The sequence below is a fragment of the Zeus faber genome (assembly GCF_960531495.2).
Source record: "Zeus faber genome assembly, chromosome: 5".
NCBI lineage: Eukaryota > Metazoa > Chordata > Actinopteri > Zeiformes > Zeidae > Zeus > Zeus faber.
The window spans coordinates 29,417,888-29,444,353 of NC_137192.1; the positions used below are offsets into that span (position 1 = coordinate 29,417,888).

Here is a 26,466-nt window from a genome sequence, read left to right on the forward strand (position 1 = left end):
GAGAAGTGATTCACTTTAAAAATCAAGTGCCTCCAAATACACACTTTCACCGTAGCATTTAAAACCTCGGACACAGAACATTTTAAGGACACAAAGGATTATTATTATTATTATTTTTTTAAACTTTGTCGTTGACTACCTGACGATAAATACCCCCGTTTGAAGCCCGATTTAAAATTTTGCGTCGCACAGCTCGGTAATATTAATTTCCGGATCTAAATGCAGGAACATACAGAGCAAACAGCGAACAAAAAGTAAAACAGGAAACACAAGGAAGACGTCGTTAGATGAGAGTTTGTTGTGTATATTGTATGTGTGATGCGTGTGATGGCCACAAGGTGTTGTGCAAAGCTACAGGGTGGCCAGCGGCCTGGGAAGAGAGGGAGGAGGGTGGGGGACAAGAGAACCAGACCTCCGCCCGCTTTGTGGACCTCGGGGGGACATTTATAAACAGTCTTAATAGATTCTTTAGGAGACGATAATCATAGTAACACCAGCGTTATTAGCCGATTCTGAGCAAGAATATCAAGAATAGTAACAATATGTGACAAAGTTCATCAAGTAATAAAGTTCGTCGTAGTCGTTTAACCTGAAGAAGTTCGTATCTTCATTTCCTTTCGCCCGTCGACAAAGGTGTGGGTGTGGACCAGCATTTCTTCCCTGTGATTTATTTATTTTTTATTCTTCGCCTACGAACTCTCCTCCGCCCCCCCAACGTCCCATCACCTGTCTCTCTGTGGCTTTTGGACATTTACATTCCATACGTACGACCTCCTCCTCCTCCTCCTCCTCCTCTTCCAGGCTTTTCAGAGAGACCGCCGCTCCATCCATCCCTCCATCTCTCCTTGCTTCCTGTCGCTCTTCTTCAAAGGCGGGTCTGGGCCTCGGGCACATAGATCTCTATGCTGTCCGCGCTCTCGGTGGCCGAGTTCTGGCGAAACGAGGCGGCCTTCTTGGCAGCCAGCAGCCGCTTGCGAGCCTCCTGCCGCTGCTTCTCCGCCGACGCCGCCGAGGAGGTCGACGAGGAGTCGGCGCTCTTCTCGCGGCCGAGCGCCGGCCGCCCCTTACCGGGCTTCTTTGGCGCCGCGGCGGGGGCCGAGCTGTCCTCGTCCTGCACGGGGGCGAGGAGGGGGGAGAGGGAGAGAGTTAGCGAGAGCACGCGGTACGAAGGTTGCCTTTCCAGAGGCGGCGCTGCTGTCGGACGAAAGACACCGACGAGGACAGGTTGACGCTGAAAGCTCGCGGTTATTCCGGCTTTGGGTCGCATCCAAAAGGTGATAAAGACGGAGGGGGAAACATTGACATCATAGACAGTAGGTTAAAAAAAACAAAAACAAACAAAACAACAAAAACACTGATTAGTGAGACGAACGATCTCAAAGACATGAGATGGTAAAATGGATTGATAAGCACAAACACGGTCACAAGACACACAATCAGTGCATTGCGTCGGTATTGCCATAGCAACATCAAGTCAGAGAATTTTAACACACACACAGACCACACACACACACACACACATAAAAACAGTAAGAGACAGACATGTTTGCACACACACACACACGAATGTACAGACACAGTTAGGCAAACAAACACATAAAACCAATGAGAGACAGACATGTTCACACACACACACACACACACACACACACACACACACACACACACACACACACACACACACACACACACACACACACACACACACACACACACACACACACACACACACACACACACAAGTAAGACATTCCTCTGGATGTTGTGGGCCATGCTCTGCTGCAACATGCAGGTTCAGCCACTGGACCAACACAGCACTAACAGCCCTCTTCAGGTTGCTTTTCTTTCCATGCACGCCTAAAGGGGGGATCCCTGTGGACCCCAACGTACGGGGTGCGCGGAGGCGGGGCCGCTAGGCGCTCACAGACCCGCTAGGGGACGGGGTGAGTCGAAGAGGGAGGGGAGGATGGCGGTGGGGGGGTGGGGGTGGTGGTGGGAGGAGAGAGGCCGGCTTCGGCGGCTTTCCTACCCCAGCCAGGGCACTGGGCAGCAGGGGTGGGAAGTACCTTCCGCTCGGGCGGCGACTGGGCGCCGCCGGCGGCGGGCGCCGGCTGCCAGTCGTTGGACTTGAGGTGGTAGAGCTCGTCGAACTTGAGGCTGATGTCCTCGATGGAGAGCTGCAGCAGGTCCCAGAAACCCGCCAGGTCCTGGGGCGTGGGCCGCGGGGTCGCGTTCACATTCTGAGGGGGGAGATATGAGGGAGAGGGTGAGAAATAACCGGAATGTAGAGAAAGAATTAAAAGTCGGAGTCGTGACCACAATGGGCTTCACGTACAGTTTGCACGTCTTCAATGGACTTGCTGAAAGAGTCAATTTTAGTTGAGCTTTTCCTTCACCGCCGGTATAATTGTATTCTTTTAGTTTAATATTTATTTTGTTTTCTCAGAGATACATGATTCTACCTGTATTGCCGTATGAAAAAATCCAAAAAGTGCGCACTACTGCAACCCCAGCAGGTGTTTTTAATGACAATGTTCTCCTGTCACTATACGGTTCAACCATATTGTTTCGGGGGTCGGACTCGCCACCTTAAAGTCTTGGATCCGACTCAGATTTGATCATCTGTTTCGTCTTCAGCCTCAGACGTCGCTGGGTCTGGCTGCCGCCAAAAGCTCGTCCTCGGCCGGAACGCCGACCGGCCGCTTATCTCTCTGAACTGACTTTGGTTTGAAAATTTCCTGGAGCCAAAGTGCTGCTCCTCCCCCTGATCGCCACTAGGAGGAGCTGTGTCACTGCACAATATTTGTGAATTTATATTTCTCACCCCTCGAAAAAAACCCCCACAAAAAACAAAACAAAACAACAGAAGCAGAACAAGTAGAAACAGCACAATTATGCCTGATATGTTTTTTTCAGCCACCTGCTTGTACTCAACACAACCCACTTCCACCTCGGATTCAACAAACCCCTGCAGATGTTTAAATAATCAGCTGAAGAAACCTCTGCACAGACTACGGTACAGAGGTGCAGTAGTGACCTGAATGGCAAAAGCGAAAAATGCGAAACCTCCCTCTAGTTTGCAAAGTGCAGACGGTGTGTTCTTTATGCAAAGTCAGCAACTACGACGTGGAGCGATGTGACATTTATCTGACACAGTCTCCCTCTCTCCCTCCCCCTCTCCCCCCCTCCCCATCCCATCCCTCCCTCCAGGCAGCCTGGTCTTTGCTTAGACAGGCTTCTGAACAAGTTTACCCCCCTGCCAATAAAGCTCCCCCCTTTAGCAGCTGCACAGGCTGCATTTCGACGCCCGCCGTGGCCTCCTTTTTGGCCTAACAAGCTGCCGCCGTGTTTCATCAGGCTAATTTGCCTGTCAGGATCCCACGCCAGCAGACAATTGTTGTTTTGTTGCGCCGGTCGGGACAAAAGCCCCGAAGTTCAGTGGTGTTCAGCGGCAGGAGATCTGCTCGGCAGCTTTCAGGAGCGCCGCCCGGAGGCCAGCTCGCATTCAAACGTTAAATCAAAAGGTCGTCGAAGGTTTTCCTGCTCAGGGAAGGTTTTTGTATTGGGCTGAAAGAGTCAACGTTAGTCAAGCCTTTTTTTTTTTTTCCTTCAATCCCTTTGCAGCAATAACCTGCCAATAAAGCTCTTAAAGCACCAAAGACATCTGTTCAATTATTCAACGGCGTTAAAACTCTCGCTCCCAAAGTGGAACTCAGGCCGATTGGGTCAGAATGGGGAGGGACGTACTCTACACAGAACCTGGATCCACAGTTGCACTGATGTTTGTTCCCGCATGTCTAAAAATCTCATCGGTGTGAAACACGGAGGTTTGACTCTGTCTGGGAAAATGTGTTTTTTGTTGGATTGACTCAATCTGTAAACTAAACCGTAATTAGATGAACATGTGGAAAACCAGCCGATCCAATTGACCTGTACGCTGCTATGTGTTCACCACTCATATAATGTATTTATTTATCCACAATTATATGAATCTTTTAGGTTTTATCGCCCGTTTTTCACCGAATATTGAAAAAACTTTCAAATAAACGTTCCTAAACGCAATTAATGGTCAAATGCGAAATAAATCTGCTATTTACCAACAGGAAACCCCAAAATAACTCATTAATGCTATGAAGGTGCTAAATAGTCAATGGAGAAACGTAGGATAACAAGGGGCTGTTCGTAGCTAAATGTGTCTAAATGGCTCCTCGGCACGCAAATCTCTAATGTTGAGGCAAAGTTTTGAGGCTCAGCGAGAAACTGACTCCTGCCTCCAGTGAGGTCAAGGAGCGTCACATTTTCCGGAGGCAGCGCCGAAAAACGATCGGGTCAATCTCTCCGACAGTGTGGTTTGTGGGTCGCTGTGGCCGTGGCGGATGTGATGGGTGCAGGGGCGTGGCGGGGGGGAGGGGTGGGTACCAACCAGGTTTTGTTCACACAGTCCTCGGAACTGCTGGAACTTCTGGGTCATCAGCAGCTGGGCGCTCCCCATGGCACTGCGGACCTTCCCCAGCACTGCCGACAGAAATAACGGAAAGTAATTAACATGCACAGGAGCCTGCAAACAACACGACACGCCCTTTTTACCGAGAGGGCGTCCCCTATGTAATCTTTTATTCAAAGAAGAGTCAAATTGAAACTCTGCAGGTTCTGTATGCTTTTAAAAATCGATATCGGCGGTCCCTAAAGGCATAAGACTATTTCACAAGCTGACAACAGAGCGAAAACTAAAGACGGGTCAAGTTGGTTTAGCTTTGACAGTATTTGTCGAGGATCCGTGGCAAGAGGAGATGAAACAGGCGTTAAAAGCTTTCAGACGGATCGGTTTCCTGGTCTGCAGCGTGTTCAGGCGACGTCTTTGGGGAGATGGGAGGTGAGCCGCGTAGAAAACCCTGCTCATCAAAGTGCCTCAACCAAATTTCCCATGGTTCGTCTTCGACTGAGTGTTTTTGATTTTGCTGGCATGTCTGAAACAAACGACCGGGCGGCGAAATGATAATTAGTTCTGAAGAAGTCCTCGCCGCTCCCGACTGAGCTCTTTCCCCAAAATGAAGCTGACGCTTTCATCAAGAGCGTTGGGGGGGGGGGGGGCGGGGGATAGAAGCGTACCGACTTCATGTTTAGGGATTAAACCGGAGCAAATGATGGAGGACGCTCCTACAGTGTGGTTCTCTCCGGCGTAGGTTGGGTAAGGGTTTTCTTCAAAACAACATTTTGGTCCCGCAAACAACGGTGGGAGGTGGATTAGTGAGCGCCGGCAAGCCGGTCCGCTCCGGTCTCCTTCTTGGTTGAGCCCAGACTCCAGCTCTAGCTCCAAAGTCCCCCCCCCCGCCGCCTTTAAAACCTCCACGGGTCCCCACCAGTCACCAAACCCAAAGTGATCAGCAGGCTGAAGCACAGCGATGTCTAGACGTTTTAGGGTATGTCTTGCGGTGCCAAGTCAAGCTGCCTCCACAGGGGCGGCACGGAAGCAGATTACAGCGTATTGGAAAATCTCATCCTCCTTGGAGGCATCTAAGCCCGTATAGATACTCCACCCGGCGGCTCCCCTCCACTGCGGCGCTGTGCGGTGACGTACAGCTCCCTGAACTAGGGCAGACATCTGCCCCTGCGGAAAGTTGGGGAATCAGATGCGATCGCTGGGTTTCCACCCCCACCCGCCCCCGCCTGACGGAGGATACGCCATTCGGTTTAGACGCTAGAATTATTCACACACTAATAGATGCACACTTTCTGGGGTCGGTGAAATCAGATGACCTGTCTCTCATAACCTCTCCAGACCACGTGTGTGTATGTGTGTGTGTGTGTGTGTGTGTGTGTGTGTGTGTGTGTGTCGCTCCCTGCGTGCGCCGCCGTGCACCCGGTCGGGCTGATGTTGGAGCGCTAATCTAATCTGGAGGTTTAATCAGTTCCCGGTTAGATTAGTGTAATTCCGGGGATTACAGGCCGCTTGTGTGGCAACCCCAGGTATTACCGTCTCAGCCCGCCATGCAGGGTGTGTGTGTATGCGTGTGTGTGTGCGTGTGTGTGTGTGTGTGTGTGTGTGTGTGTGTGTGTGTGTGTGTGTGTGTGTGTGTGTGTGTGTGTGTGCGTGTATGTGATTGTCGGGGGCCGGATTGAACCCTCCGTCCAGACTCTGAACCGGGCAACGGGGCCGGCGGGGGGAGGGGAGGGGGGCGTGGCATGGCGGTTTTGGAGAGGGAGCGCGGACCCTTCCGATCTCAGCCGTGATTGAACGGTAGATTTGGCTCTCGTTCCGGCGCTTCTGGGCCAAGTGACTTCGGCCGTGGCCTCATTTTTTTAGCGACATGGACATTGATTGTACTGACCCAGAAGTGAAGGGAGCTTTCATGAAATACATCCGTTTTCTTTTGAGGTCAGAGTCGCGTTCTGGCCTCACGGAATTCGTCTCCTTCTAAACGCTGTACCAACATTTTGGAGTTTGCGACGTAACAGGGATAAAAAAAATAACATAAAAAAAAAGGCTCAAAACGGCGTCCTACCCTCCTCCGAGAGCTGGTTGTCTTTGGTCTCCTGCTCCATCTGCTGACACCACCCCTCCATGCGTCCCGTCTCCGCCTGCAGCAGCTTCAGGAACCAGTGGCCATCTCTCCGACACAGCGTGCCGCCGCCGCCGCCCGCGCTCTGCGGGGGGCCGCCGTTGCCGCCGCTCCCGTTGCCGCTCTCCAGCCAGGGGTCCGGGGGCGGCAGCGATGAGGGGTCCAGCGCCGGGTCCAGGCTCTCGGAGAAGGAGGAGGAGCTGCTCCGCGTGGTGGAGCGGTTGAGGATCTGCCGGGGCGCCGGCGGAGGGGACGAGGCGGCGTCGGCGGTGGCGGCGGGGGCGTCGCCGTTGTCCAGGGAGCCGCGCCCCGGCGGGAAGTCGGTGGACTGGCTGGCGCTGTTCACCATCACCTTCTTCTCGGCGGGCCGGGCGTGGTTGGAGAGCGCGTACGAGGGAACGGCGGCGGCGGCGGCGTCGTGCGCGTCCGAGTCGCTTTCCTGCTTGGAGGCCATGCTACTGCTGCGGCTGACCCTGCGAGAAGGAAAACACGGTGAGACCCGGTGTTACCAGCGCTCTTTGGATATCACGTCTCCTCCGTGAAAAGCCCCAAGAAGCATACCTTGTCAACGTGCAAACGAATCCGTGTCACGCCTGCACAACAAACCTAACTTTCCCCTGCCTTTCACAGTCACCCCCCTGCCCCCCCCCTCATGCCGCGTCTTCTTCCCATCGATTGGAGCGGAACGGTGGCGATCAGGGGCCGAGCTCCACTTTGTGTACAAGGGGACAGGGAGCACTTAAGACGAGCTCTGACATCACGACGATCCTCCTCTCCTCCAACGCAGGCAGAAAAGAAAAAAAGTGAAATCGAAACCGTGCACATTTCTCGACCCCGAGAGATGAGATTTCCTGCTGTCGCTCGGGAAGCTCCACGCAGGTGGGGCGGGGGGCGGGGGGCGGGGGTCTGACGCAGGGATGACAATACTATCAATTCCAGTAAGAAAAAAAATAAAAATAAAAATGTGCTTGACGGGAATGGAAGATGTACAGAACAGCAGAAGTGGTTTGGGGATTCAACTAAAACAACGGGACAGAGGGACGGATTTGGGTAAATATTTAATAAAACAATGGGCAGGCTTACACTCCGTTTTCAACTGGCTGTACAAAGGTCAGTCTGGACATACTCAAATGTAATCAAAGAAGTTGCCATTTATCAAAAACCAGATTTACATTAATTCATTTTGCAGACTCTTTTGTCCAAAGTGACTTACATGAGAGGCTAGAAACATTAAAGCACACATCGACCATTGGAGCAACCTCGAATTGAAGTGCCTGGGCACCCTCTTCTCTACTAAAGGGGATACAATAGCAGGACAGCTGTAAGGAATCTGAGTTAAAAAATAAATAAAAATAAAAAATAAAAAATATTTAAATCAAACTCCTCTAAGAACTACAGTGACCACGCGCCTCCGCCAACTAGTCAAGTTACAGTTTACATCCTTGTCTATTAGTGTTTGAATTCATTAAGAGGAACAAAAAACAAACAAAAAAAAACAGTCAAACAGTCAAATTCCTTGTACATGTTCACGCGCTCGGCCGCCGAAGACGATTCCGACGGAACACAAAGTTGTAGCGACAGCGGAACGAGTCAGGTATGGATGCAGCTGCGGGGAAGCGGTCAACTGTAAGCCAGGGGTGCGTCGCCCACGTCTTCAACCCGGCAGCACAGACGACCTGCGGTGCACAGTCAACACAGCTTCAAGATGGGAACCCGAGATGAGTGACGCCGCCCATTCGGCCCCTTCTGCCCCTGAGCTATGGCGACGAATAAGGACCAGAAAAGTGTTTTTGCAGAACGGTACGTCACAGTGACGTTGACCTTTGACCTTTTGGATATAAACCGTCATTGTGTCATCATGGTATCCTACTGGAGACGTTTCTCGGCGCCGCGGCCGAGTGAGGAATGTACCGTCATGACATTTTGAAGGCCCGGTGTAAACGGCCCTGCTGCAACTAGGGCCTGCGTCTCAGATGGAATCCCACATTTGGCAGCGATTCAAGACGAAGAAGTTTAATGACAGGAGAAGCTGGGGGCGGGGGCAGGGACTCACCAGCAGTAAACCACAGCGAGCTAAGCAGACACTGTGAAGGCCTGGACTTGTGAACAGTTCTGGGAAATACACCCCCCCCCCCCTGTCAGACCTGCATGTGAGGCTAAAACCGGTCTTCCTCGCAGGAAGCGGAGGTGCCGTGACTGGGGGGCAGGAAGCGGACTTACTGCCAGCCGTCTTCCACCTGTATCCCGATCGACTGAAACCTGGCCAGCGGCGGAGTCTCCTCCCGCTGAACCTCCTGGATGCAGTCGACCTGGGGGACAAATCACAGAGCGACGGCTTCAGGGTCCAACCCGTCAAACCCCCCCCCCGACCTCTGTCTAGTGTGTGTGTGTGTGGGGGGGGGGGGGTGGTTATGTTAGTTTTTTAATTTTCCAGACGAGAAAGCGAACGACTCTAACGGGGGAAAAAAATAAAAAATTGAAAATATAAATTATCCAATTTAGTGCTCAGGTTTACCCTCTTCTAAAATGTCATGGTTAATGGCTGCTGTGTCCGATGCCAACATTCGCCTCAAGCGATGGTTTGTGTGTGTGCAAGCTTTTGGAAAATGCAGAGCACCACTGTTATTACAGCAGACACACAGAGGAAAGTTGTGATTAAAGGGAATGATGATTATACACTTTACGCTTTTCAGGTTGGGCCCGTTGGAGTCGTTTGAAACCAAGTGAGTGACGTTCTAAATTCAGACCCAACGAACGTAGACACGGTTAAGAGTGAGCAGTGTTTTTGTCAATGTCAGTGACTCCTGATGACTGGATTGTAGTTTGTTCAAATGCAGTCGCACTGACCTAAACGCCTGTAAACACCTAGAACTAGAACGTCAACAGATTAAACCATTAAAATATCTCACGGTTTAACAAGATTACTTGTGTTCAGCCGCTTGCACGGCTGATGTAGTGAAACCGTAATTGTCGCCTCTTTTCTCTGTGTTGACAGGGTCTGCTCGGTTTATTGGCTCTGCCTGTCTGTCAGACACAACTATTCTCTATATAGGGATATTCCAGGTTCGGAAAGTGAAAACCCTGTTTCTGCTCCTCCTTCGCTCTGAGCCAGCCCATTTCACCCACCGGCGGCGTCGCCTCTGGGCGGCGCTAATAAGTGAATCCAGGCGCTTGACTCAAAATACTGAGTAGAACCTCTACATCCTGGACCCGGAGGTGCCACCTCTCATCATAGGAGTCAGTGAATTCTGCTGCGACGGCACTGGAGAAAACAGCCTGGCTTGGCATTCGGGGTTCGTCTTGATTGGGTTATGATAGACTATGTGCAGTGATTTCCTTCTAGCGGTCAAAAACGACTAATTAATCACTTGACTAGCAATGCCCGAATAAAGCTGAGAGCAGCGAGGGGCCCGTCACCTACCTGTATGCCTATGGAGGAGAGCTTCCTCCTGGGTACCGGGGCCACCGGGGGTTCCTCTGTGACCAGGTTTCCTTTGTGACTCAGGCCCGTCCTGGGAGGCTCATACTGGACGGCGAAGTCGGCTGTCTCGGTGTAAGCGTTGGCGGTGTTGGAGATGATCGGGTCCCGCGGGATGGCGATGGGGGTGGGGATGATGTGCGGAAGGTGGGGGAGGCCCCGGGCCAGGCTGTTGGCACGGGTGCTGTCCAGGCTGTCGGAGGAGTTGCTGTGGGCGTGGCTCGACTGGCTGTTGACCTCAGAGCGGCGGTCGTGCTGGTCCAGGTAGTTGTCCTGGGCCGACTCGGTGCTGCTTTGCACCGTCACCGAGCTGTACGGCTTGGAGGTGGTGCGGGGGGGCACGGGTGGAGGGGCGGCCTTCCTACTGGTGGTGATGCAGGTAGAGACTGGAGGAGGCAGTGGCAGGGCGGGAGGGAGGGAGAGGCGGAAGATAAAACAATACAAGGGCTTTGAGAGAAGTAAATCATCAAAAAGGACATAAAGGAAGGGAGATGAAGATTTTGGTTTCTATCAACCACCAGCTGAGTAAATAACAGCCAGAGGGACGGTCCACTATGCTCCAATACTATGCACCAACTAGTAAGGATTATGGTCAAATATCCAATAGCATCGTCCAATAGTATGGCATTATGGTCCAGTATCAGGCAAAAATAGGGCATCAGCGTCTGAAAATATCATCCCTTCAATTCAACAATCCAATAGCAGATATTAAAGCTGTTAAAATATGCTGTCATAGTGTAGAAGCAAAAACTTCTAAAAATATATTTCTAAGGAGAAATATTCATCATATGAATTAATTACTTCCCCGACGACGGCAAATTGACAGCCTAGCCGAGTGGTGGACAACCTGTGGCCCGTGGCCCTCCGGGCGGCGCCCTACCAACCGATGGTGAAGAAATTACGATTTACTCTAAATTAAATATTGAATTTAAATAACCGAATGGCAACGTTTCCTCAAGAAACTATGTTCCGGTACAAAAATAATCATTCTGAAAAACATCAGTGCAGGACGCAAAAACATGCACGACTACGTGACCTAAAAAAACCCACCAGAAACAGCGAAGCGTTGCGTAAAGTGGACAATCAAATTAGACAGCGAACAGCAGACAAACGTGCTGTCACACACATAAATAAATAAAAATAAACCTGCAAATGCACGCACTCTTCCAAGCCTCGATTTAAAGGTCCAGCGATGAGCTCAGTATTCAGGAATATGGTTTTCACACAGAAACTGACGCAGGTTTCAGCCCAGACGGCCTTCCGTCTCTCACCTACCTGACAGATCTCCGCACTGACAGCACTTTTGTCGAGTGTCAAATAAGATTAGAGTGATTCGAGGGAGAGAAAGCAAGAGCGAGACCCGAAATCAGAGAAAAAAAAAAAAAAAAAAAAAAAAAAAAAAAAGGAACCGCTGGGACTGAACGGGGGGGGCTGCACCGTGGCTTCACCGAACCGGGAGAGCGATCCAGGAGGCGGTGGGATGAGCGAAGCCTCGTGCTTTGTTAATGTTGGAGCGTTTCTACGCCGCTGAGCCCTGCGGTCACATGGTGGCAGATCTACGGGCTTAAAATTGTTAAGCGCAGCTCCCCACAATGGAAACCTTTATGCCAGCTTACATGCAGTCCATACAGTCTAAGTTCTGCATATGCCCAAAAAAAAAAAAAAAAAAAAAAAAGGGGAGCGAGAGAGAGAGAGAGTGAGAGAAGGAGAAGCAGAACTTTAGACCCACTGCTTGTGCAAGCCTCAGCTAAGCGCCTCATTATCCCGTATCCCCTGCGTCGGGCAGGGTTCATTCAATGGGGTCGTCGCGCCAGGCGAGGGACACGCAGCACGATGCGGGCCGAGGGGGACGCGGAGCCGTCCAAAATGATCAGGGACAAGAACAAACCCAAACCCGTCTCACAGTCCAGGCTTTCTGGCCGCAGACACTTGTTCAGTTTTTAATTTTGACCTTAAGAGTTAAAATGGAAATCGAACAAGTGTCTGTGAGAGAACGTCTGAGCCATGTCAGTGCCTTAGACTTTGAATTTGCGATGTCAAATCAGAAAAGTATGAATGTTTAGAAAATGTGGTCACGAATGACGCCTGATGAAGGTCTATATGACTGAAACGCTGATAAGTAAATCTAAATAAACGTAAACACCACAAATGAAATCATAGATAACGGAGGCAAATCATTCGGGCGCACTGGAGCCAGCATTTAACCCTATACTGACTTAGTTATTCTGAACCAAAGCAGAGCAATAATAAAAATAAATAAAAATCAGGGGTGTCAATCTTATTGTACCTGAACATTTCAGTCCGTGTGTTGGTGCTCAGGAGATTCTGTTCAAATTGACCTCGGATTCAAGCCACAATTCACCTCCGACTCAAGGCCTCCCCTGTTTACCAAACAAGAGGCAGCATACACGGTGCAGGGAGCAGCGTGCGGCGCAGGCCGGGCGTCCTGTTCAATCCAAACAAACCAGTTTACTGCAAGAACCTTGTGGACATAGTTTCATAAAACAGAAGCCCTTTCCCACACCGGGCGGGGAACGCAGCAGTCGAGCCCCCCTGAAGACCGCATAAGGCCGCAGAACCTAGCCCGGACAGAGAGAGGACGGAAGGACGTAACGCAGAATGTCAGCCATCCGACGCCACCGGACCGATTTGAAAGCTCAATTCCGCGCTCACGAATTCGCATGAAGGAATGAGAAGGCATCGGGACATGAAGGTATTTCCGTTATTTTTGGGAAGCTGCGGTGAACTTGTTCCGTCTGGTGCCGCGCGGCGTCTACGCGTGGCGCAAGCGAGGCTGCGTCCTCACTTTCCACTCCTTGTGCAGCTCAATCCGACAGGATTCTTATTGGCCACGTCGCCGGGCTCACATTTCAAAAAGAAACGTTGACTTACTGCAGGCCTGCCGCTCCGTTCCCCCGCAGGAAAAACATGACGGAATTATAAACGCTCACAAGAATGGAATTGCTCCCGCAAACACACCTAAAAGTGATGGATATCCAGCTTTGAACAAAGTTTACCAAACACATTTCCATTCTGCAGGACTCCAGGTGGACAGGCGGACTTCAGAAGCAGACGACGCACCTTATAGAGAAACGCTCCCAGTAACCGTTTTTAACCCTTGAGCCCCAGCGGGGTTCAGCAGGTCCGACGTGAACCACCAGACCAAAGGCTCGCTTAGTTCAGTAGTTGGTGCCAAAACAGGACAGTACTTGGGCTGGGGAGACACTGATCTAGAGTAAAAGTGTTACGCCGTTTACCGAATGCAGACTTTTCAAAGTGGTCGTCCACGGTTACAGGCGAAGATGCCCTTAAGTAGCGCACTCCAAGTCAACCGGTCGCCAGGCGGTCAACGGGTGCTTTGGCCAGCAGGGGGCGCCGCAAGCTCCTCCGTTTGACTTAAATGACTCCTGGCGGCGGCGACGGACGAGCGCACGCCGGCCCTGTACCAGGCGTAACCCTCTGACTTAACCAGTGGTGAAGGCTTTGCTGACGAAGGCTGCGGGGCGCTGCGCTTCACCCACCACTGGCATTGATGTTCCCCCTGCCAGTCGTCTGCAGAATGACGAAACGCGATGCAACGTGACCGAAAGCGCCGCTGTGTGCCTCCTCGTCCTCTTGATGATATTCCAGCATTATTCCAGGTTCACCGGGGCCTGTGGACTGACGTGCCGTGACGGCCCCTGCTCGGCGGTTCAGTCGGTACCGACTGCGAGGGAGTGGCTCGCTCTCACTCACTCACTCACTCACTCACTCACTCACACACTCACACACAATCATAACCAACCGGCGATACAGCACTAGGACTGGAGGTTATTCAGGTCATTGCAAGGTTGCAGCCCAGAAGCGGGGTTTGCCCCTGGCAGCGCCTTGTGCCGTACATCACATCCCAACAACGTACCGGCTAAAGTGGCGCTCACCCCAAACCCAGCGGCCTGATTTCGACCGTTCCCCACGTTTGTCTTCCCTGAAAAAAATAAGCTCTGCTTCAAACCCAAACGCGCACAGCTGCGCGAGCACGCACCACATCCTCCAAACCCCACCAGTCACCGTCATGAATCCCCGCGCCAGTGACAAAGCCTTTCCCCTCCCCCCTCCCCCCTGAGCCTGGACGCCCATCTGCACAACAACCCGGGGACTTTTCCGACGGTCGTTTAGCTTCCTGCGGCAGGTTCTCGATGGAGCTCCGCCCCGCACCCTGGAGCTGCCGGCGCGAACCGGCACGGCCCTCAAATCCTATTAAAGAGACATGACTGGCTGTTCTTGTTTACCCGGGGGAGGGGGTGGTCTGACAACGGCAACAGGCGGGGCGCTGTGAGCTGCAGTGTTGTGCCGAGCGGGATCTTGAGCGGGCGCGGGGCGCTGCCGTTGTGATGCCATCTGGACAGCGGCACTGTTGTCCGCCGACCGAGGCCTCGCCCAGCACGCTTTCCCCTGGCAGACAAACAATTAGCGGGTGGACGCTACGACAGCAGGACAACGGCTCCCGGCAACCGCTTAGCGACTGCGCCCCCTGCTCCACTCTCTCCCAACATTTAAGAGTTTTTAAACATTCAACGTTTTCCTGAGTCGGGGAGCAGATAAGCGGCCGTAAACAACTCCTTAAAGATTGTGCGGAGTGAAGTCCGCAGCTCAGACCCACGCTTCCCATTTTGGCGGCCTCTCAACTTTCCTCTTTTCTGCACACATTTCTGTCCATCTTCTCCGCTTCATTCCCCCCGAGGAATTCCCCTGCGCAGGCGGTTTTTTTTTTTTGTTTTTTTTGCAACACGCCACCGGAGAAGAAATGTCGAAGGAAAAGGAGGCGGCACACCTTTGGACTCGGGGGGGACACAGCTGGGAGGTCTGCGGATGCGATGCCCGGGCTTCCTGGTGACAAGGTGCAGGTGAAAAGCACACGGAGGTGCAGGTGTTATCGCCGGTTGTCCCAGCTGGGTGGGAGAGGAAGCCCGGGTCGTTTCCGCGGGAACGGCGGAAGTTTCGAAGCAAATCGGCTTCCTCCTCCTATTTATGACTCAGGTCGGGCAGGTCAATGAGGAAATAACAGCAAATTTAAAATGGAAAGAAAGTGTGGGACCAGCACAGGGCTGTGCAATTAATAAGGTTATATTATTATTACTGGATGAGAAACACTTTTTCACAAAGCCACCACAAATTTGAATTTTAATGTGCCAACTGAATAAAAAAAACAAAACCACACACTCATGATACGTCCAAAGTGAATGTATTGACATCTTAAAACCGAACCGGCCGTAGCTTCACAGAACGGCAACGTTCACAAGCTTCCCCACGGACGAGAAGGCGGCGCGCACACAACTCAAGCTCGATGTCGTGCAAAGGTTCACGCAAATCTGTGGGCAAAGTGCCAGGCGGCGTGCTGCGCTTGCCTGGCCGACGCCCACGAGATCCGCGGCTCCTTGAGTCATGTCTGCGCGCTTGCAAGAGCTTACCCGTCGTCCATAGACAACCAATGGCAAATAGAAGACATAACAACTCATACATCAGTATGCACTGTTGTCCCGGTGTACACGGTTTTTAAACGGCGAGCTTGCCTGTCGACGCCACATTTCCAGAACAGAAGCTCGCTGGCCGAGAACAGGATTCCACATCGACGCTTAACGACACACGAGCGGGAACAGTGAGGTATTGAATTTGCCGAGAGCCGCTCCTGACCTGTAATTTGGTGGTCGCGAGAGGTCGCCGCGGGAACAGCCACAGAACTGGCTCCAGCACACGTAACGGCTTTTCTATGAATTGGCCACGACTCCGGGTCCAGCGGTGCCAGGACATTCAATCATTTCATTAGATGGAACGATCATTTCAGACATCAGTTTTTTGGGTTTTTTTTTTTCCCCTTCCTTCCACGGTCCAAGTCAGATACTTTCACATAATATTATCAGAAAACAGGAAGGGATTTTAAGAGCTGTTCTCTTGACTTGGAATATCATCTTATACGACTTAACAACAACTGGGCCGAATGAAGGACCTTTCTACAAACCTACAGTGAGAACAACCAAACAACTCGTGCGTCTCCATCTACGCTAAATGTCATGGACATGACAAAAGTCGAGTAAACCAAGCGATCCAGATCAAGTGGTGCACAAATAAATCTTTTTCCAAACAGACGCGACATTCTGGTCCGACCACACAACGAACATTTTGAAGCCAACGGTGGCATCCAGTTCCACTCCCCTGGCTGGGAACGTCCTCCTTATCGCCTGTGGAGAGGATGTTCTTTCAGCTATAGGATCCACGCTAAGTGTCTTTGTGGTTGAGTGGCTTAAAAAAGAAAGAAAAAAAAAAAAAAAAAAAAAGGCGGGAAAACAACCGGGAAAACAACCCCCCCCAAAAAACCTAACGCGCTCCTTTGTTTTGTTTAATCTGATGACAGCCCGCGGACCGGCCCGTGCCTCCGAAGCCACTCTGCCGCCATAGAACCGGCATCTGCTTATAGTCTCACTCCACATCCTGATCGACAAGAAAAGGTCAAAACAAATGGGTGGGGTATTAAATCTGTACTACGAACACTCAAGAGTGAGCCTCCCCACAAACAGGCCGTCCTCGGAGGGCGAAATAAGGGGGTTGTGATAATAATCCCGGAGAATAATCCCTCGGCCCCCACCACCACCGCTTGATTTTACAGTTAAAGTTTTGGGGTAAAGTATTTACAAGTATTTTCTTGAGGAAATAGAAGATTCCATTTTATTATAATTTTTTTTTTTTACTTAACTTTAACTGGTCATCTTCATCTTCCCATCTTCAAGAACAAGGGACACTTACAGAAGGGTAGTGACTACAGGGGAATAAAGTCGATCAGCCACAGCACGAAGCTATGTGAAAGGGTAGCGGAGGCTAGGTTGAGATGGGTTTGAGAAGAGTGTCCGGCGTGATCTGTGACCGAAGGGTTCCAGCAAGAGTAAAGGGGAAGGTCTACAGGACGGCAGTGAGACCAGCATTCTCCGTCTGGTTGTAAGAGTAAATAATGTAATGCTATTAAAAATGACTTTTAGGAGGATTTAAATGTATATTTAATACAACACAGTCAATTCATTCTATTAAATAATTATAGGACCCAGAATCGCGATTGTGGCGCCGCCCCTTGCGGCTGCCGGCGCGAGCACCTTGTGTCGATTAAGCACATTTTTGTATTTTTTTGTATTTTTAGAGCTTATTGTGCGTAATCACCGGGTGTCATGACATTTCACTGCATATATGTATGACCGTATGTATACGTATGTGACAAATAATCTCTTGAACTTGAACTTGACCCCGTCGTGGTAGAACGTCGTCTCTGGGACCCCGGTCGGAGAAACTGTGATCTAGTCCAAACTTTCCACAGCGGTCTTCACCAGAGCGAGGGAGAGAACAGTGAAATGTCAACGTCAACATTATCATTATGGTACATTCCGTTCCCCAATGGCGCTCACGTCTTTGTCGGCGAGGTAACGGTGACGTGCGACTATTCACCATTTCGCTGGGGGGACCAGGGGACCCAGGGGACCTCTTGAAGGACCCCCGGGTGTTCCCGGACCCCACATTGAGAACCGGCGTACAGAGCGGCTTCTAACCGACCGGCTTCCATCACAGGTAAGCTCCGTCACTGGGACGCTCCGTCGCTGCGACGGACCGGACCCCACGACGGACCGGACCCCACGACGGACCGGACCCCACGACGGGGACTGGACGGTGGCAGCAGGGCGCTCCGCCTCCGCCGTTGGAGTGCCTCCAACAGCGGAGCTCCTCTAGGAGGGCGGAGCGCGGAGGGGGTGGAGCAGCGTTTTCAGAGACGGCGAGCGACGCCCGTCAGGGGCCGCCGGGAGCCAGGCGGGGCGCCAGAACCCGCTCAACTCGCCGGGTGAATTGAACCCGGGCCCCGTGTGGGGCAGAAATATGCGAAAAGAATCCCAGACGAGTCTGCAGCTGGCTATTTATCCACGAGGGTGCGTGGCCACCTTTAAAAACACAGTCGGAAGGACACTGGATATTAGCGGAATGCCATGACACCATATTGCCTAAGGTGGGGATCCGTGCAGGGGCTCTGCGTTGGGGGGACGACGCCGCCTGTCCCAGAAGTCCACCGGCGACTGTGACGTCTTCCTGCGACGTGCGGGCTCGCCCTCGTCGTCGCTCTGTGACGTCACGACCGTGCCCCCGGGGCCGCCGGTGCGCTGCGGGGGCGTTCCACACGCCCGCCGTCTCGCCCTAAAGGGTGAGGGCGGACCCCGCCACCAACGCGGTGTTTCTGATCAAGCGGCAGCTAAATGAACACGGGACGCGGATAAAACGTTCCCCCCTCTCAGTAAAGTCATCTCACGGATTCCCACTTTAATTGGCCGCTGTCGCCGCTGACAAGGACGCGAGACATTGACAAAAGCTGCAAAATGAGCGCCCGAGCTCCCCCCCCCCCCCCCACGCACGAGCAACAAGGTGAAGTCTGAGCGTTGAGGGACGAGTCAGGTCGACCCCGCGCGGCGCGAACCACATTTAAAAGTTCTGCTGCACTTACCCGCCGAGACGCGCGCAGACTGCGGCCGATCCCACATCGGGTCATGTTCGTCCGTCACTTACGACCCGGAGGACGCGGAGCCCCGCGGTGAACTGCGGACAAGGAACGCCGGCGCCCGCGCTCCGGTCCGCGGCTTCGCCCCGACGCTTCACCGCCTTTTGTTGGGTCTCCCCGGGGAGGCGTGGCGGCGAAGGCTGCTGGGAGCGCCGCGGTGAGCAGCGCCCCCCGGTGGCCACCCTGTGGTACACCACCGCGCCGGGCCTGCGCTCGTTTCTTATAATAATAATAATAATAATAATATTATTATCATATAGTAATAGAAAACTCTCTTGTTCCAAATGGATAAACTCGACTGGGAATAGGGATCTGGTCGCATGGAAATGTTTTTTTTTTTTTTCTTTTCAGATTGTCAAGTCTACGGGTTTATTGTCTATTTTTTCATTCACTCTATTTATTATGGGTTTATTTGTGCGTGGAAAAAAAGGGAAGCCGCTCATTTTCACGTCATTGTTAGATGCAAAACTGGGCCAATAAAACAATTACTAATGTGTAAAAAAATATATATTTTTTTTTAAATCCTATAATCCCATTTTCTTTTATTATCCCATGTTTATTTAGCTGCCACTTTATAAGAAACACCCATTAAACATATGTGTGTGATGCATGTGCTCCTCCATATGCTGTTCCACCTTTCTCGGCAAAAGGCACTGACGGGGCATTTGCACTGGAAGTGGAAAACAAAATAAATACCCCCACCATGTGACCACCACCAAGCGACCAAGAAAGTCAAAAATGCAAAACTAGGAGGAAAGAAAGTGACTGTTTTTCCGAGCCAAGATGAGGATAGACCAACCCCCCCCCCCCCCCAAAAAAAACCCCCAAAAAAACAAAAAGACACAGACGGTTTTAAGGATTTACACTTTAAGTGAGTAATCAACGTCAATGTACTGGTGGTATGTTGTTGTTTTTTTTAAATCTAAGTTAAACATGAAAGCGATCTAGTTTCTATTTTGGCCTCGCCGTAACAAATATTTCAACACTTCAAGTATTTTAAAGAGATGTCAATGCATTATGCTTTCCTTAAAATATACAGTATATCAATTATATACTGTATATCCGTTGTATATTGTCATTGTTGGGAGTTCTGCAAGATCAACCACAATGTTACCTGGGAGCGTGGGAAAGATGCGCGGTCTGTCTGTCCCCAAACGCTGGAGGAAAATTGCGAGTTGTTCCTCCTTGGGGGCTCTGTCCAAGCCGGCGGCTTTCAGGTAAGAGCCGAACTGCTCTTTCCAAATCTCCCACGGGGTCGAAAGGTCGTCTAGTGTGGGCAAGAGGAGGCCGCGTTTGAGCCCGTAAACGCTGCTATGTGCGCCCGGAGGACCTGGGCGCCCGGAGGTTGAGGTGTGAGGGGAGCACTCGGAGGGACGTTATGATCACAAAGGGAGGTGGGTGGTGGGGGGGGGGGGGGGGGGGGGCCCGGGCGTGGCAGGGGTCTTTCGACATGAGAACCGGGCCTGAATGGACCGGGGGTCAGGCTCGCACCGGCGCTCCCCGAACGCACGCAAGGCCTCACCTCCGTCCGCCTCCTAGCTCTACCGTCGCAAACGTAAACCCGGGTAATGACATTGAGAGGTTATCGGAGCCCCAGCGCACGTCTGTCATCCCTGCGACGCGGCTCTGCGGAACACTCGATTCTGATTGGTCGATGACGGAAAACCCGCCGTCAGTCATTGCCGGAGAACGACTCCTGTCTGTTAATAACGAGCGTGGTCGCACTGGCCGGCGGCGACGGCGCATAGAAGCTACAATGGAGGCACAGGGAACAACAGTGAATAGTTCAGAGAAATGTAGGGAAAGGGTTTTTATTTTTAAAGTTTGTCGTTTTTTTTTTCGTAAGTTTGTGGGTCGTGGACCACTTTCCTAAGCGGAAGATTAGAAGTGCCGAGCGTGCCGCCGTGTTAGACATACTGGTGATAAAGTTACTAGTTATAAAGTTAGCCCCACTAGTGCATTTGAAAATCCTTTCAAATCAATACTCCCTCTCAATGCATTCTTTAATTGAGTAAGTAGCCGTGTAATAAGCGGGATAATGTGCAGCCAGCGGCTCCCCGCTTAATGCCTACTCAAAAAAGACTCGACTGGCAATCCACCGGATCGCCCGCGCTTTCAACCCATGGCGTCGTCCATCCCATCTCACTTAAATACTATGTCACACACGCAACGCCGGTTCACCAAGCGACACGCAAAATGAATATCAAAGCCCTGCCGGCGGGAGGGCGACGTACTGGTGCTGGTGCTGTAGGTGCGGACGGTGGTGCCGGAGGGCGGCGGGGACTCCGAGTCCACGGAGGCCGTGTCGTCGTCCTGGGAGCAGCCGGCCTGGATGGCTCGCAGGTAGCTGTGGCTGCGCGAGCGGAAGCACGTGGGCACCGGCAGGTCCGGCGGCTCGGGGTTGTCCTGAGAGTGCGAGCGGGAATCTCTGAAGGTGGATTCAGAGCTGCGCTCCTCGTAGCGATGGCTCATCTCCAGGTCGCGGAGCTGGAGGGAGGAAACGGGAGGTTTGTCGCTGAGGGCAACGGCTGCCAGGCGGACAACACTACGAGCAGAACGGAACGAGTAGAAGAGAAAGAGAAGAACAGAGTGAGCAGAATGGGATGAACAGAATAGAAAGAGGAGGGCAGAATGAGTAGAATGGAACAAGTAGAATAGAATGAGCGCAACAGAATGAGGAGAACAGAAAGAGCAGAACATAATGAACAGAACAGAATGAACAGAACAGAATGAGTAGAATCTTTTCTAGTAGAACGACATGAGTCGAGGAACGACGAGTAGAACACAATGAGTAGCTCAGAATAACTCTGCCTTGTGGGCCTGGAGCACATGGTCACCACGTCTATTCCACCGCACCTGTCAGACCCATTTGGTAGAGCGCAATAAAATGAACGCCGGGGCCAAAAGTTGGAGTGAGCTGAAAACCACACCGAGTGGGAAGTGAGTGCCGCGCTGCGCGAGACCCGGGACGTCGCTTCCAAGTGAAAAACACATTATCACTGAGGTCTTTCACTTTCCTGGAGAGAACAGAGACTTCGCCGGAGGAGGAGGGAAAAACTTGGAAATAAAACTTGGAAATCGAAACGCCAGTTGGGCACGAGACCTCGCGTGGAACGGCGTGTTTAACTGATGCTGTGCCCTGTGAGAGGCCCGTCAGCTCGTCTCTTCGGCGACCTTGTGAGAGGAAGGGTAATAACTCTGAAGAGAACGCATTAGAACGGGTGAAGGATCGCTCAGATTTCCAGCTGTTATCTGTAAATATGTTTGCTTTTCGGAGGGGAATGAAATGCTCGCCGACCGGGACAGAAATAATTGATTCATGACAATGTCTGGTCGTTTGCTGTGAAGTAAGTGCTGTAAATGAAGGAAAAGCAGAAATTTTAATGATGGGAAAACCATCATGTTTAAAAGCCTACATTTCTCTTCAGAAGACATTTAGAGTTTAGAATTTAGAGTTGCGTCTGTTGAACTGAGTTATTATATAGTTATATATTTATGGAATGATTAATTATAATTAATTTGTATATTTACACCCAAAATATATATTATATATATTAGGTGTAAAAAAAATAAGCAAATCTATTGTCCAGAGAAAGTAGTACATAAAACTACAGTGGCAAAAAAAATGTTTTGAATAAAAATAGGTATTGGAGAAATCATTTAAGACATTAACTTTTTATCATTATCTTTTGTTTTTTTTAAAGATATATATTTTGGACTATTCATGCTTTAGAGTGCCTTTCCGGGGGAGAGAGAGAGAGAGGGGGGATGACGCACAGCAAATGGCCCCGCGCCGGAATGGAACCCCCTTAGACTTGAGAATGGCGCGCTTTTTTCATTGTCATGTTGTCATAACAGAAGGTGAATAATAACGGGGTTGGGGTGGGACATGGCGATAGCTGTGGCTGTGGCCCCTCCCTTCCCTCCTTCCAGGCATGAGAAAAAGAGAGAGAGAGAGAGAGAGAGGGAGAGAGAGAGAGAGAGGGACAAAGAGCGTGACTTGTGCCGACCTGCCCCATGCAGCTGCTCCGGCCCAGGGTGCTGCAGGCCTGGCTGAAGTCGTCGTCGTCCCAGCGCGGGAAGGACGAGGCCGGGCCACCGATGAAGTCCAGGTTGTCCAGGCTACGGTTGTTGGAGAGCTCTCGGAGAGACGGAAGACAGCTGGAGGGGGGGAGGGGGGGGGGGCGAGGGGCGAGGGGCGAGGGAAAGGAAACCAGAGTAAAAGGGGGGAGGGGGGTGTGAGGAGCGTTTCAGGCTGTTGAGTGGACATATGAGGTGGAGAAACTGTCAAAAGAGCGTACAGTATATTAAAAGAGGAAAGAAGGGCAGTAATTATGGAATGACCGGAGGAGCCAGAAGAAGAGTGAGAGCGAGGCAGGCGAAAAGCAGAAAAAAGGCCTAAATGGGTCGTTGTTCAGTCCATTTTCATTTCATCCATTCTGGATCTGGGAGAGCCAGACACAATTTTCCCACCTTCATTTGACACATCTAAGCATGCAAAGCTCATGATGTTTGGGGCCGCACGTGCGCTTCGCTATCATCTCCATCATGTTGCCAAGGTCAAAGAACATTAGAGTCAGATAAAAATAAAAATAAATCACTGCAATGAAGAAACACTAAATGCTTTTGTTTTCATATTCTTTGTTGGCACACAGTGACGGCTCGCTGGCATGTAATGGGCTTTGGAAACAGGAGCCCCGAAAACCTGGACATGGACAGAGTCAAAACTGGCCATGGGGCTGCTTCCTACTTGGAAAACACTGCAGCGGATGGTAATAAAAAGCTTGAGCGAGTTCAGCGGTTGGACGGCGCATGGAGATGGCATCTGAACTTGCCATGATTGAACTCACAAGCGTCTGAAGGGGGCAGTGCAAGGTGCAGAGATCGAATGTTATCCAATCAAGAATAAGCGTCCTGCACCGCGCTGCGCCCCACCCCCGGCAAAAAAAAAAAAAAAAAAAAAAAGCAGCTGACAGGCCTATCACTAACCTGCTCATTGACCTGCCCAGATGGTGCAGAGAGGACACACTGTGGAGCGGAGACCACAGGGCGTCCAGCTCCCCCTGCAACATGGTGTAATCCAGGGTTCTGCTACTTATTTCAATTAGGGCGGAGCAGACCACAGAGAGAAGTGCGGGGGAGGAAGTCAGGGATTGGCATTTGGAGGAGGGTTAGGCAGTCATGCATCTTTAAATGGTCTTAAATTTAGATAAAATGTTGAAATATATCCTGATTTGTTATTATAAGTATAGTATATTTCAAATACTATTGAAGGATCATCAATATTCAGCAGGCAGAACGGTTGGTTTTGGGCTTACGAGCAAAGTTTTGATTAAAAATCAGTCTGAAAGATTTCTTCTCATATGTAAAGTAAATATATCCCGGGGACATAACTATTGCAAGCAGTCATTAATCTGCTTTCCCCTTTATGAAGTTTGCCCCCCCATCCAGCACAACCTTAAGTCCGGGTGGCTGCGTAGACGTATTAGGAGTTATGGAAATATCACCTTAGAATGAACTAACTCCACATCAGCTCTGAGAGGATGGCTGTTCATGATCTGTCATCTTCTGATAAAGAAAAGCCCGTTCCACCGCGTCCCACTATGCCTGCACTACATATAGCACAATGTGTCTGCTTCAGAGAGCGTGTAATTCATAGAGGGAGTCGGAGAATATGAGGCTGGTTTGTGGTGAATTACTGGCTGAGCGGAAAAGAGGAAAAAAAACCCCACGTCATGTTGTGTAAACCACACAAGTGCTCTCCCTATCGTCTCAGCCAGACGGTTGGACTACGGCGCAGTCGGGCGATGGTGGCCTCGGAAGACGGCGGTATGGCCCTGCCATGTGGAACGCGGCGGGGAGGTTGACGCCGCTAGATTGCATGCATGAGTAAGCCCAGCGTGGTTAACTGGTTAGGGAGTGGGAGTGTTTAGTTTCCTCACTTTACAGGGAACTGCGCATCACCCCGACAAGAGAATAAGCTTGGTGGCCTTCTTGTACCTCACGCTTCTTTCATGGATTTGATCGTTATCCTTGTGTGTGCCTATCTGGTTTCTAATTGGATGATTAAATTTTCCTCTTTTGATGGGTGTCTGTGGCAAGTGACCTTAATTATTGAGAATTTTCCAATTACCTCCTACTACGTAGTCCCACATGTTCCTAAACTGGGGTCGTGATTGCTGCTGTTGCTGTCAAATACTTTAATAAAGCGCACAAAAAAAAAAAAATCTCTATGTCCTGATTTAGCATCATCTGGCGCGTCGAAGCATCTGGCATCATCTTACTTGCGTGGGGGAAGTTGGTCGTTCAGAGACTGCTGGGTAGCCCTGAGGTAGCTCTGGCGACGTGCGGCTGATTTTGGCGAGGGTTTGGGGCTCCCTTCTGAGTCGTCACTGTCCTCCATGTCACCCATGGCCTTCACATAGCTGCCACTGCGCATTCTCCGACAGGGGATTTCATTGGCACCCCCGCTGCGACCCAATGTGCTGCTCCAGTCACCCTATAGACAGCAGCCATCCACAAAAATTAGGCACACCACAGTACTGACACTGTACCACACTGCTGGTAAATACGAATGTTTCGTATTAACCAATACCTGGCATGGTGTTTCATTTTACTACTGTTTGACATGACTTCAATGCATACTCATACCCTAAAACTACTTGAGCTGTACTCACCCTCCGCCCAACCTGCAGGTAGTTGCAGGCTAGTTCTGGTTGGCAGGATTTGGACTTAAGCATGGACCTGTCCAGAGTGGCTGAGCCTTTCTGGATCACTTGCCTTGGATGGCCCATGGTCAGCGTGGACCATGAGCTGCCCTTCATAAAGTCACTATCATTCAGGGCAATGCTGCCTACTCCTACTCCCCCTGCTCCACCCCCAGGCCCATGGATAGCTGGATACTTCATTTCGTTGTTGCTCTTGGAGGAGCTAATTGTGTTGTAGCCACTGTGGATGTATCTGCTCTGGCCCCCCTGGCTGTCGTGGCCCGTGGGATGCCCCAGAGTCATCATCGACATGGGGTTATGGTAGCTGCTCAAATCACTGCTGTCCAAGTCGTCTGAGCTCCAGTAGCCTGACATGTTGGAGCGTGGCCGCCGTTTAGCAGTCCCCTCCGATTTCGTTCCTCGGTCCTTGCTCTTTGAGCGCCGATTCTGCTTTCCTCCATCTTCTGTGCCAGAAGAACCGCCACCGCTGCCACCAGAGCGGCCATTGATGTTCCCTTTCATGTTGTGGCTCTCTAATGACTGGGATTTAGCGAAGAGCTTCTGGACAGAGTGCAGCATGTAGCGGATGCGACCAGGACTGTCTGTTCGCTGCTTGGCATTAGCTACCGCAGACGTTCTGTGGTACTGCAGAGTGCTAAAGCCATCCCTGCTGCCGGGGAGCTGCTTATCAAACTGCTCCAGCAGATTAGAGGGCACCTGGTTCCTGGATGCATGATGGGAAATGGTTGCCGAGCCACTTGTAATCATGGGTGTCCGTCCACTCAGGCCTGCCATGCCCATGCTCATCCCCATGCCCATGGACATGGACGTGCCCATAGTTCCCGTACTAATCCCACCGATGCTATCTCCAGGCGGGGAGAAGTCAGACTGGTCATAAGAGTTGTAGTGGATCCTTGGGAAGGTGCTGCTGTTGGAAAGCTGGTTGTTGAGGGGGAGCATGCAGTCTGAAGGGAGGGAGCCGGGGTTGGCTGAGGGATAGTGGTGGGGGTCCATGGTGCCATAGTGGTCCATTGTGGGGCTGAGAAGGTAGGGGCTGCGTGGTAAGGTGCTGGTCTGGTGAGGGTAAAGATGTTCCGGGGGGCCCGAGTTGGGTTCGCAGGAGTCGGACAGGTGCCGGTGCCGGTTGGCACCCAACCCCTTCAT

At 51.3% G+C, this 26,466-nt stretch overlaps 1 protein-coding gene across 1 annotated transcript; it reads right to left on the reverse strand.

Moving 5' to 3' along the window:
• Positions 1-865: 865 nt before the first annotated feature.
• On the reverse strand, positions 866-26,466 carry dlgap4b (discs, large homolog-associated protein 4b; the record flags this gene model as incomplete). Its single annotated transcript, XM_080001552.1, has 12 exons — positions 866-1,111; positions 2,067-2,240; positions 4,424-4,515; positions 6,504-7,033; positions 8,781-8,869; positions 9,982-10,424; positions 19,710-19,862; positions 20,830-21,082; positions 22,606-22,756; positions 23,585-23,686; positions 24,880-25,094; positions 25,273-26,466. The coding sequence occupies 12 exons, from the start codon at positions 26,464-26,466 to the stop codon at positions 866-868; spliced, it is 3,642 nt and encodes a 1,213-aa protein (XP_079857678.1).